The sequence below is a fragment of the Phyllostomus discolor genome, chromosome 4 (genome assembly GCF_004126475.2).
Source record: "Phyllostomus discolor isolate MPI-MPIP mPhyDis1 chromosome 4, mPhyDis1.pri.v3, whole genome shotgun sequence".
Lineage (NCBI taxonomy): Eukaryota > Metazoa > Chordata > Mammalia > Chiroptera > Phyllostomidae > Phyllostomus > Phyllostomus discolor.
Genome location: NC_040906.2, coordinates 115,576,424 through 115,588,697, shown reverse-complemented (window position 1 = coordinate 115,588,697; position 12,274 = coordinate 115,576,424). Strand labels below are relative to the sequence as shown.

The window sequence follows — 12,274 nt, the reverse complement described above, 5'->3', positions numbered from 1 at the left end:
AAGGCTACCGGGGCTGGTGGAGAGGGAAAAACTAGGTTAGCCTGACTGTCACACAGCGAACGCCACTGTAGGGCCAGTCTACAGGAGGCAGACTGGCCAACAGGACCAAGACAATCACAACCACGGGGTGCAAAAATACATGCCAGGCTTGTACTTTATTGTCAGGCACAAAAGCAGTAACAATATACTATATTTCAGATTTGGGCAACACTCCGTCTGTCCTAAGTTATCTGGGTACAGACACTGACGAAAGCATCCTGGCTTTCGCTCTACGAACAGAAATAACACCCGCCCGCAGACCTACCCTCTGCAGCATGGACTCAGACCAGGCGCAGCCGGTGTGCTCCACAGCCCACTGCAGCACTGTCCTCATGACGCACAGCATGACGTCGGACTGCAAAATGTTAACCAGGCTTGCAAAGAGAGGGCAAAATGGAGGCAAAATTGGAGGTGGGAGTGCTGAAAATAAAGTCGTTATTGGTTTCTTTTGTAGAACATGTCTAAAAACTTCTCTTTATTAGAAGCTTTTGATTGTCTTCACTCAAAGAATATTCATCAACATACAATTTCAAGCTATATTTTACTTTCTTAAGGTCAGTCAAATGCATAAAAACAGCTTCATTAACAGCAGTAGTACAAAGGAAAGCCTTTCTTTTCCCTAGAAATGTCTTAAATCTGAGATAAAAACTATTAACCCAGAGATGACTCAGTGCAGATTATTTCTATTCTAGCATATTTATTAGTCCTGTGAATGTTCACTCAGAAAGCTTGTATTTAAATCTTCCATGTCAGCAGGATAAACATCAGTATCAAAAGAAAACAACATTTAACAAGTAGAAGACAGGCATGAGATTTTTGGAAAGATTAAAAATACCTGTATCTTCTCTATTTTGTCTTTTCAATTTCCGTTGAGCTTCCTCTGCCTAATAGAAAAGAAAGTAATTTGAATAGGGAATTAGTAATACAAAACAGCCTAATATCCAAAATGACTAACATAATCTTCGTCAGGTTATCTTCTGATTTTAGAATGTTTTTATCCTCAGCTGTGTAATTACCCCACCAAACTGATACACCCAAGTTAACGCCCCCGCACCCCTCCCCCCCGTGCTGTCTTGCTTTACAATGTGGGGAACCTGTACAACCAAAACCTTTTCAGGTCTGAGCTCCTTGATGTGCATCAAAACTGAACTAATGCTTCATGTGTAGGTTTGTTTTTTTTTTAAGTACTTCTTTTTTTAAAGATTGTATTTATTTATTTTTAGACAGAGGGAAAGGGACAGAGAAAGAGAGGGAGAGAAACATCAATTTGTGATTGCCTCTTGCATGTCCCCCATGGGCATGCCAGGGCAACCCACGCATGTGCCCTAACTGGGAATCAAAGGTGAGGGCAGGCCAGTGCTCAGTCCACTGAGTCACACCAGCCAGGGCTGTAGGTTTGGTTTAAAGCCATTTATTAAAAAAAGTATTTTAAGAGCAGGCTGCTAAAAAAGGTGACGTCTGACTAGCTAAGAATGATTAGGAAAATTCCTAAATCCCTATGGAAAAGCACAATGTTAAGTTGTAGCAATTCTAAAATGATGTAGAATAAGCTAATATTATAATACAGGCTGACAAATTTGTCTCCAAAAGCCAATGAAATACAATTACACAGGAGTGGGGGTATGTATATAATCGTATAGATCTTACTTATATATGTACAAAACACTTGGTGGACAACCCAAAATGTTAGATGGTATTTTTATAGGTATCCTGTAATTTCTTTGTATCTTTTTATATTTTCCAACTTTCCTATAATAAAAATGTATCCATTTTCAATCTGTAAATGTTGTTTATAGTACAGTGTTTTTTAGTTTAAAACAGTAAATGCTGTTTAGACTAAACAACAACAAAAGCCCCAACCCAACCAATGCCCAATACACTTGTAATTTTTCCACTTACCTTGGACTGCTCGGCTCGTGAGAAGTGATAGAAATACAAATTGAACTCTTTGGCACACTCTGGTTTCAGTTCATACATGCCTTTTCCTGTTAATCCCGGTTTCCTATGGGATAAAAGTCCTTAAAATATTAGTCTTACACTAATTCATGAGACAGTCTTAGATAAGAGAGTAAGAAAACAGAACTCCCATATACTGCTGGTGAGTGTAAGCTGGTATTATTTCCTATGGGTGAAATTGGCAATTTACATCCAAAACTTTACACTCCTATGCACCCACTTTCTCTAGCACACCCACTTTGCATTTATCCTACTGGACAAGTGAATGTGATGGTGCAGTGGCACCAATTCCGAATCTTCCCGGGAACAGGTTACAAACACTATGACATCTCCAAATAAGAGAGCACCATTAAAAATGATGTTAACTTCTATAATTTGACATGTAAAGGTGTATATAATATGTTCTACCGAGTAGAAAAAAGTAGGTACGATTTTAGGGCTTAAAGAATATATTTACATATATTCTCTAAAAGCATGTATTGTTTTTATAATGAGCAAAAATAAAGACACTGCCACTGGGATGGCAAGGAAAAAGCAGGATCAAGACACTGCCTCAACAACCTAACGGGATACACTAGTGTACTGATTAGATGACACCCTGGACACTTGAGACAGACATCCACAGCTGAGGTGGCACAGTCAAATGGGAACAAAAAAGCAATTTTGAGGAAGCTTAATGCATTTGCTCAGATCACCTGCTAAGGTTAATTAAGGTTAATCATCTGACATTATCAGCTGTGCACACCTATTCTGAATACAATGAAAAACCTCATAAAACTACCTCAAGTTGCTGAGCACGGGGTTATATTATAAAAATGGAAGTCAGTAAGAAATATAGGTCAGAATTATATATTTGAAAATGTAACTCTGAAAGTAACGATTTCATTCTCAGTTCCATCAAATTTCATTCTCAGTTCTACTCTATGAAAAATGAATGTATGAAATAAATTGAATGTGAAAAAACAGAAAGTAAACTCACTTGAAATGGGCAACTGCTTCAATGACACTCTCCATGCCAGTCTCCTTGTTCTCCTGGAGGCACAGGAACAAGTGCGCTCATGTTAGCGCCTGCGCCCTGGGCACTGGGCTTTTACCCCACTAAGCCTCACACAACGATGCTATGAAGCAGACACGCTACTACCCCAATATTTACAGAGAAGGATTCTACAGTAAGCATAATGATTCATATACCATTAGGGAAACTTATTTCAGATTAATGTAATTAAAAGGAAGTCATTACCATATGGAATCAAGGTGACAGCTTTCAAAAGGAATTAAATGAAAACAAAGTCCACGTAACATTTAACAAAATTTAGGTAAGATACTGTAGTATTTTGTGAAAGTTAAACTGACTTCTTATCTATTTTCAGTAAAACAGCATTTCCTAAATCGTATCCCATTTCTAGTAAGATGTTAATAGGAATTCTGTGAATATAAGGTTTTCTCGTCAAAATCGGTGAATGCAGGGTCCGACAGAAGTATCGCCTGCTTGAGTGTGGCTGGTGGGGTAATAATATGGGTGTAATAATTTATAGTTCTAATTTGAACATTTAACCTAAAATGCCACACGGTGTGCTTGAGTGTGATATTGTTATGTTACAAAATTACATGCTTATGATGGATTAGTAAAAGATTTTGTAATTAAAAAGGGGAGTTATTTGTACTGGACCCTGTATATTTGCTATGACTTTATGTAAGGCATATCACTTTAAAATGCTGCTTTAAATTTTATTCTTCCTTATTCTGAAGTCTAAGTGAAATTGTAATTGCTTATTCATCTAACAACTCAGGATTCATTTCCTGTGTTAAAAAGTGTAACTAAATTTTTGCACTGGCCAGTTTGGCTCAGTTGGTTGGAGCGTTGTCCCATAACCGAAGGGTTGTGGGTTTGATCCCTGGTCCCAGTGAGTACAGGAGGAAAGCAATCGCTTCTCTCTCACATTGATGTTTCTCTCTCTCCCTTCCTCTTTCTCTAAAAAAAGCAATGAAAAAATGTCCTCAGGTAAGGATGAAAAAACAAAGTAATAAACAAAATAGTCTTAAACAAAGTACAGCTAACCCTGGCTGGTGTGGCTCAGTGGATTGAGCACCAGTCTGTAAACCAAAGGGTTGCCAGTTCAATTCCCAGTCAGGGCACATGACTGGGTTATGGGCCAGGTTCCCAGTGAGGGGCGCACAAGAGGTAACACACACTGATGTTTCTCTCCCTCTCTTTCTCCCTCCCTTCCCCTCTCTCTAAAAATAAATATAATCTTAAAAAAAAAAGAGTGATGAGAGTTAAACACGCCCATGAACTGTAGTTTTTAAATTGTGAAATAGGAACATAGAAGTAAATCTATACATACTAAGACTGACAGACAGAAAAAAATGCTATCATTTTCTTTTTAAAAATGTAGGTACTTACATCTTCAGGTAAAGACTTTACCAATTCACTATGAGCCATAGGTTTGATGCTCAACTGATGGATAATCTCTCTCTTGATTTCATCTGTAGCATTTACTTGTCCAACTCCAGGAGTAAATCTCTCTCCTGTCAACAATGAAGAAGTATACTCACACATATTTAACATAAACACAGTACTTATGTGATATATATTTATAATTCACACAAGACAATATATTTTCCTTTCTGTACAATGGAATAGCAATGACTGCTCTGGCAACAAGCTAGGGGAGAGTAGCTCCAACCATACTTCTGAGTCTCAGGAACAACCAGTGAGTGCAGATTTTAGATAGTGGACAGAGAAATTTGGTTGCAATTTTTAAAGACAGGATCAAAAGGGGGGAAGGGGTAGACACAGTAAAGACTTGGTACAGCAGTTGTTGTACCAGTAATCTAGGGAACTGCTTTCATGCCACCTGCCACATGGTAGCAGGGACGGAGAGCCATCCTCTCTAGTGGCTAATGAGGCATCACCTTCTGAGACTTCCTTCATTGGTGTCACCTCTTAGTTGCCAGGAGTCTCTGCTCTATGGATTGTAAACAGCCTGAAAAAGCAGCGGAGGTGGGAGAAGGTAAAGGACAAACGAACAAGAAAGATGGGGGCAACAGGACTGAAAATATAGGCAGGAAGACAGCTGCATCTATTAACCACAGGTCTCTGTTAACTTGGAATTATTATGTTTGAAGTCAATACGATACTTTTGCACCACAAAACCATGGAGGGAAATATAGCTAAGATATGAAGTAATAGTAAATTGCTCCTAAACATCCTATTCTTGCTAGGTTAAATTCTGTTAACCCCTTTCTCTTCCCCTCCCGCCCCCAAATCTTCCAGTTTATTCTGCTCTAGCAGTTGTACTGTCTGCTTTTCCCAAAGCAACATGGTGCTGTTACATTACAGTAACCAGAGAGGAGAAAAATCTCCTTCCCCTAAAACTGAGTAATTGCCCAAAAGAAACATAGTTCAGAAATTCTTTACTATTTGCTACCACAAAAGCCAATATAATTCATAAATGTCTCAAACAATCCAAACTCACCAACCAGCATGATAATGAGGTACAGCATCTCTTCTATCAGAGTATTGTTCTGCTGAACTACATCCTGTAACAAGTGGTGGCGGATAAAGTTCAAAGATAAGTACACAGGTACTCTTATTATTTCACATGATTACCATAACCAGAAAAACAAGAAGAAAAAAAGCTGCTTTTTGATGGTGTCTTGTAGTCTCAAGAAACATGCTCTTACCTTATGGGTAATCTCAGAACTAAGTCTCTTCCCACAGTCTGGAGCACTGAAAATCTGATAAAGCTCAAAGCGGCTGAGCATTATCATCAGGAAATGATTGGGATCCATCATGGAGACACCTGTCTTTTTTTTTTTTTTTAAGATGAAGAAAGAGAGGAAGGTCAAAAGAATTACTAAGAAATTAGTAAGAAATATCTTGGTTTGCACAACAGAAAGCATCTTACTTGTTCACCAATCCCAATAACGGGCAGAAACCCATTCAGCCCCAATCCCTACTTGTGGCAGCTGTACGTGGGGACAGGAATCTAAGCTGGTAAAGGAAACAAAGCACAAACAAACCTAGCCCCTAAATCCAGTACCCCTGAGAATAACATGGACTATATGTTTTTTATCTTAATGCCCTGAATTAATTGTACCCCTCTGAAATAAATGCTGAGTTGTACGTCAGGGCTCTCTTAGTACTCCCTGGTACACAGACTCAGAGAAATGCGGCATGGCAATCAAGCCCACCAGAAACTCAGATTGATTTGTGGTGATAAACACTATACTAGCTGAAGCAACAGCTTCTAACTATTAGTTTTAATTCTCCTTTAATTCCACTTGTATAAATTCTAAATCAACTTGGACTTTATTTTGAATGAAAATTTTTTGAAATTTATATTTTCTAGCCTTTAAAATAATTTCTAAATCCATTCAGCAGTGACATGAGAAAACTACTATGTGGAAAGCACTGTGCTATACACAACGAACAAAAAGGGAACAAGATACAGTTGCCCTGTTTCGTGGAAGGGATGAAGAGTGAGCAGGACAGCGCCATCAGGAGTTACTAAGGCTACGGTGGGGATAAGCGCCACGCGATGGGTCCTCCCCAAAGGGGTACTGAGCCATGGTCTGTGTGTCAGGGAGGGGTTCCTGAGGAAGTGACACTGAAGTAAACACAACAGGCAGGAAGGAAAGTTAGTAGGTAAATGGAAAAAGAAAGGGGTGGGGTGGGCAATCTACGAGGTAAAGTAAATAAATATGCAGAGTTTAAGACTTAAGAGGTTATCATGGAAATTTCAGGGAATTTTAACATAGTTAAGTATCACAGGTCTTGGAAATCAGTTTAAGGGGTTTGGATCTTTAGTCCGATGACAACGAAGAAAGGATGGCTTTCAAGTTTCTTTCTTTAACTACAGAGATTGCTTGCTGAACAATTCACCAAGGTAAGAAACCCAAGATAGGAAGAAGGTATGGAGGAAGTAAGAGGACTTATATTTTGAATATGTTAATGTTAAAGCTGAAATAGGTCCACAAAATCTAGATGGAAATGTTCTATAGCCTATTAGCCATACCACTGAACTTAGCAGATGGGGCTAGGCTGGGGTTGCAGATTTGGGAGTGATCATAAGCAACTGGGTTTTATGGAATTAACAAGAAGAAAACCACTCCCCATACCTTTAAGTTTAACGCTTTTAATTCATTACCTGAAGCATTATTATATCCTTGTCAAACATTTCACGTCTGCATTTCACATTATGGTAGTAATAAATCTAAAAAAAAATTGATTATATTTGGTAAACAGGTTTTTATTTGTGCAGCTCCTTCCTCTCCCCGCATCCCAAAAGAGCGCGTGGGTTTTGGGCAAGAGGGCTCGCGCACACACAGTGAGTGAGGTTTCCCTAGTAATTAATGCCATTTTAATAAAGGTTAATGAATCAGAAATTTCCAGATTGCAGTGGTCACTCTATGGTTCACATTTTGTCCCCAGCTTTCTTGGTCTCTCAAAAATGTCACTTCCATTAAAGTTTATTGCTAACAAAAATGGGTAAAAACCTATACCAAGCTTTGGTGAGGTTTAAAAATTAGAACCTCAATTTCAGAGCTATACTAACAGAACTTTTATCTTGTAACCCAACTGAAGTAGATAATATCTGAATTTTTACTTTTTAAATATCCAACTTTGTTCTAAAAATGACTGCAAGAAAATTAAGTGCATTTCTACCTTTGATATTGTTTCTTGACAAAGTATGGATATATCTTTTAAAAAACTTTTTTGGTTTAACATATTTTTATCTTCTCAAATAATTTTAATATCGGTATTCAACAAACTCAGTACATTGAAAATTACATCCTTCCCAGAAGCCAAGGAATGAATCAAAAACTGTCCATAGAATTAAAGACACTGACCTGGTTTACTAGAGAGAATCCGTTCCTTCTCCACATTCCTGCATGTACTTGGGCACATAAAACAAGACATCTAAGAGGGTGTTCTATCAACATGGGTGGGCTAAGTTCACTCTGTGTATAGAAAAACAAAAACACAAAAGCTCAACTCGATAAAGAAGAGTGTTTAATAGAGATGGAAGCTTTAAATAAAACACAAGTTAAAATTATTTCAAAGTATGTTTGTGTGATGGTTAATTTTATGTCAGCTTGGCTGGGCCATGGTACCCAGTTTTTGATTAAGACCAGTCTAGATGTTACTGTGAAGCTACCTTGAAGATGTAATTAATATTTAAATCAGGAGTCTTTGACTAAAGCAGATTATTCTCCATAATAGCGGTGGGCCTCATCCAATTAACTGGAGGCCTTAAGAGAAAAGACTGAGGTTCCCCACAAACATGAACAAGCTCCGCTTCCAGACTGCCTTTGGACTTCAGACTGCAACATCGACTCCTCCTCGGGGCTCCGGCAGGGTCTGTCAGGCTGCCCTGCAGGCAGAATTCAGACGTGCGAGGCCACGTAACTGCATGAGCCAATTTCTTACAACAAATCAAACTGTCTCCTCCTCTCTCCACACATAAACATGGGCGTGCTTTCTCTCTTTCTCTCTTCATTGGTTCTGCTTCTCTGGAGAACCCTGACTGGTCTCAAAGCTTATTAACTTTGTTTCAAAGTGATTTCAAATACATGAAAGATAATAAACAGTATTTACTCTTAAAAGTTAGTACTACTTACTAGAGGTAGGAGCTCTGGAAATTTATATGCCACTTCACTTTTGCTTAATAATACATGCAAACCTGCATGAAAGAACAAACAAAAATGCATTTTTGTAAGTGAAAATCTTTAGGGGAAAAAATCCTAAAAATTCACTCAAATTTATATCCAACTTCCTTTCTCTTTGAGAACCTACCATGCTACAGATTACGATATAAAATGAATTGCATCCATAAAGCTTTATTCTCATGAACCTCTATCAAAGGCTTAGAACTAGACTGTTAATAACATGTACCAACATAAACTGATGACGTTTTATAAAGTAAATGTTAGGCATACAAATATAGCAAGAGCAGCTCTATAACTATCAAAGCAATTTATATGTTACGCTAACTTTAAAAGTCATACTTCACAGGTCAGTGGAGTTTCTTCTCATTTGAAATATGTAGTGAGATCCTCTGGCAACTGAATAGAGAAGCTGGCCCTGGGATTCACTGTATTGATCAATCAGAATTAAGTTCTCCAGAAGTTCCCGAACAGGATCAAAGCCTCTTTAGTTCCTAAATTCAAAGAGCTCTTTCATGGCTCAAACTTCAGATAATTTTGTTAATTAATTGTCCTGTTTATGTTGTTTAAACAGAGAATGCTCTGTATAGTCTTATCAATAAATGCTGGCCACCTGGTCAAGCTGGATTTGAGGCTTTCTTCTTCTCAGAAGACTTGAATTACACATCCCATTTTAATAATGCATACTCAGTCTTTGCCACTGATGCTCCATCAGCACACGATCCCAGTTGTTCTTGAACTGTTTTATGCCTGTTTACTTCGCTCTCCAGTTAGAGTGTAGTATTCAGGCCAAGGTTCATCGAACACAGTGGGACAGGATGCTCGAAAGCATTCACTGAGCAGTGCTGAGGGAGGCTGACGGGGTGGGCAGAAGCTGGTCCGTTTTCAGAGCACTGACTATTTTATTTGTGGATACGTATCGGCTACCACATTGTACAACCAGATTTCTACAGCAGAAAGAATTAGTAGCTGAGCTGCAGACGGGACTCCCTTTCCTGCGTTCCCGGTGAGCACTTTTCCACACCACCACACTGTCACTTGCCTATGATGAGGACCAAGTTTATTTTTAGTGCAGTGTGCTCACAAAAACAAAACTGGCCACAAACAAGTCACAGGGATTAGGAGATTTCTTCCTACACTCACAGCTTCAGTTGAGGTACTTATTTTTTGCTCAATTTGTTGTACTGTTGATATCCAAATGTCTAAGTTATCTTCTATCACCATGATTGCAATACAATTGATATAATGCTATCAGCAGGATGAAGTGATAATGATCACAACAATAAAAAAAAAAGCCTTCAAAAATAAAAGAGGGATCATTACTAGCAATCCCATGGACGCTATGAAGATAAAAAAGGAGTACTATGAACAACTCTAGGCTCTCAAGTTTGATAATTCAGATGAAATGGACCAATTTCTTAAAAAATGAAAATTACCAAACTCACAAGAAGAAACGGATAACCAGAAATGGCTTATGTCTATTAAAGAAATTAAATCGATAATTTAAAACCTTCCAAAAAGTAAAGAAATCACATCCATATGGTTTCACTGGTCAATTTTACCAAACATTTAAGGAAGAAATAATACCAATTATCCACAATCTTTACACACACACACACACACACACACAATCACTTTCATATCATAATGTTACCAAGCTACACACTTAAGAAATCAGTCTTCAATGAGTAAAAATATCAAACTTTAGAACTTTTGCTTTCTACTCTGGAACTAAAGGGAACAATAAGTTTTACATGAGTAAGACAAGAATTCCTGCAATCAAGAAATATGGAAGGAAGTGTATTAAAACGAATCTGCAGAGAGGAAAAAGTACATGTTCAGTTTTTGGCTGCTGCAAAGTGGCACCCTCAAATATTCTACCATGTATTGGGTTGGCCAAAAAGTCCATATGGTTTTTTTCCGTAAAATAAAAAGACACATTTTTCATTTTCACAAATAACTTTATTGACTTGGATATTTTGAGTATGTCGGCTGTCTCCCACGTGGTATAATGTTTATGGTTCTCAATGTCTCAATTTGATCAACATCAATTTCAAACAGTCTATCCGACTATGGAACATCATCCAGCGAGAAATCTCTAGCATGAAACTTCACAAACTACTACTGACACATTTGAGCAGTCACAGCACCTTTTCATACACTGCTAAAATCTTTTTTTGTGTTTCAGTTGCGTTTTTACCTTTCTTAAAATAATAAAGCAAAATACACCGAAAATGTGTATTTTCTTCCATCTTCAATATTAAAATGGCTACCCAAAAATTTACCAATTTTTGCAAGTATTTTAAAAATTTATGCTGATGTGACAACTGCCACAATACAATCTAATTGTTTCAAATGAAGTTAAAGACAAGTAAGTGCTACTAAAGCCATTTATGGAAAAAAAACAAATGAACTTTTTGGCTAACCCAATGTAAATGGTTTGTAAATCAAATATTTATGATGAAAAAACTCTTTCTCCAATTTGGTACTCACTCTTGACCTGCTGCTTAAAAAGGTTATTAATAAGTGATTAAGAAACAGCTTATATGAGAGAAAATCTAGGGTGGTTTCAATTTGTTAGCAATCACTTAAGTGATACCGATTTGAATTGTAATACCTGACTTTGAAGCTGGGGTGAGTTAAACAGTAAAACATGATACCTGCACTGAAGAAGCACGGTATAATTACTATAAACATGGCTTCTGGTGCCAAATTACCTCCAAGTTCCTACTCTGACTCTTTCTTGCTGTGTGACAACTAAGCAAATCACCTCTGTCTCATTCTTCCCATATGTGAAGTCAACTTAATAATACCTACCTCACAGACTGATGTGATGGTTCGGTAAGTTAAATGCATGTAAAACTCTCAGACTAGTGTAGTAGATATTTCAATAAATATCAATCACAGACAACAATTTAAAAGATATTTTAGGGGTTTTTTTTTTGGCAGGGAGGATGCTTTACCTGCAAGTAAGCGAGAAACTGGGAGGTGAATGCTGACTTTCTCTTGAGAAACACAGTATCTGATAGTTTCCACTGAATGTCCACAAATGCTTAATGTGATTGGCTGTTCACCGTCAGTAAAACCACCATGACATTGCGTCAACACAGCAAGGCATTTCTTATAAGCTTCAATTAGCACTTTCTCCTAAAAAAGAGGGTTTTCTGTAAGTTACTCAAAAGGCTGGGTTTCTGTAACACCAAATGAGCACCTCACACTTGACAACGAGTAATTACCTCAAACACTAATACGGGCAAAATCAAACCCAATCTTCCCTTCCCAACTTGGTTCGTCTCCCAGTACCCTGTCTCGGCAAATGACATCTCTGTACAATTGTGGAAATCTAGAAATCATGCCTTCCCCTCATTCCCCACTGTCTAATCTATCATTACCAGGCTGTCAATTTCATCTTCTAAATCTCTCTCAAACCTGGCCACTTATCTCCAGCAACTGAAAGGAAAGCCAACATCTATTAAATTCCCTGCTTTTACTCTTGCTGCCCTCCATCCAATCTCCACAGAGTAATTTTCTAAAAAGTATAAACTGGACCACGCCCCTCTTCTGCTTTGTAGTTTCCAGTGGTGTCCCACTTCAATTAGAATAAAGT

The 12,274-nt window shown here is 37.9% G+C and overlaps 1 protein-coding gene across 5 annotated transcripts in view; it reads right to left on the bottom strand.

Moving 5' to 3' along the window:
- Window positions 1–12,274, bottom strand: part of UBR2 (ubiquitin protein ligase E3 component n-recognin 2) — a 112,887-nt gene that overhangs the window by 34,126 nt on the left and 66,487 nt on the right. For 4 of the 5 annotated variants that reach the window (XM_028508693.2, XM_028508692.2, XM_036025031.1 and 1 more), the window contains 11 exons: window positions 11,631–11,814; window positions 8,623–8,684; window positions 7,852–7,962; window positions 7,149–7,214; window positions 5,683–5,805; window positions 5,475–5,538; window positions 4,400–4,524; window positions 2,975–3,027; window positions 1,939–2,041; window positions 875–923; window positions 305–459 (listed from right to left, as the gene is read on the bottom strand). In XM_028508693.2, coding sequence (XP_028364494.1) covers window positions 305–459; window positions 875–923; window positions 1,939–2,041; window positions 2,975–3,027; window positions 4,400–4,524; window positions 5,475–5,538; window positions 5,683–5,805; window positions 7,149–7,214; window positions 7,852–7,962; window positions 8,623–8,684; window positions 11,631–11,814 — 1,095 coding nt within the window. Of the gene's footprint in view, window positions 1–304; window positions 460–874; window positions 924–1,938; window positions 2,042–2,974; window positions 3,028–4,399; window positions 4,525–5,474; window positions 5,539–5,682; window positions 5,806–7,148; window positions 7,215–7,851; window positions 7,963–8,622; window positions 8,685–11,630; window positions 11,815–12,274 lie in introns of those variants that run through there. The other variant, XR_004902976.1, reaches the window with a different exon arrangement.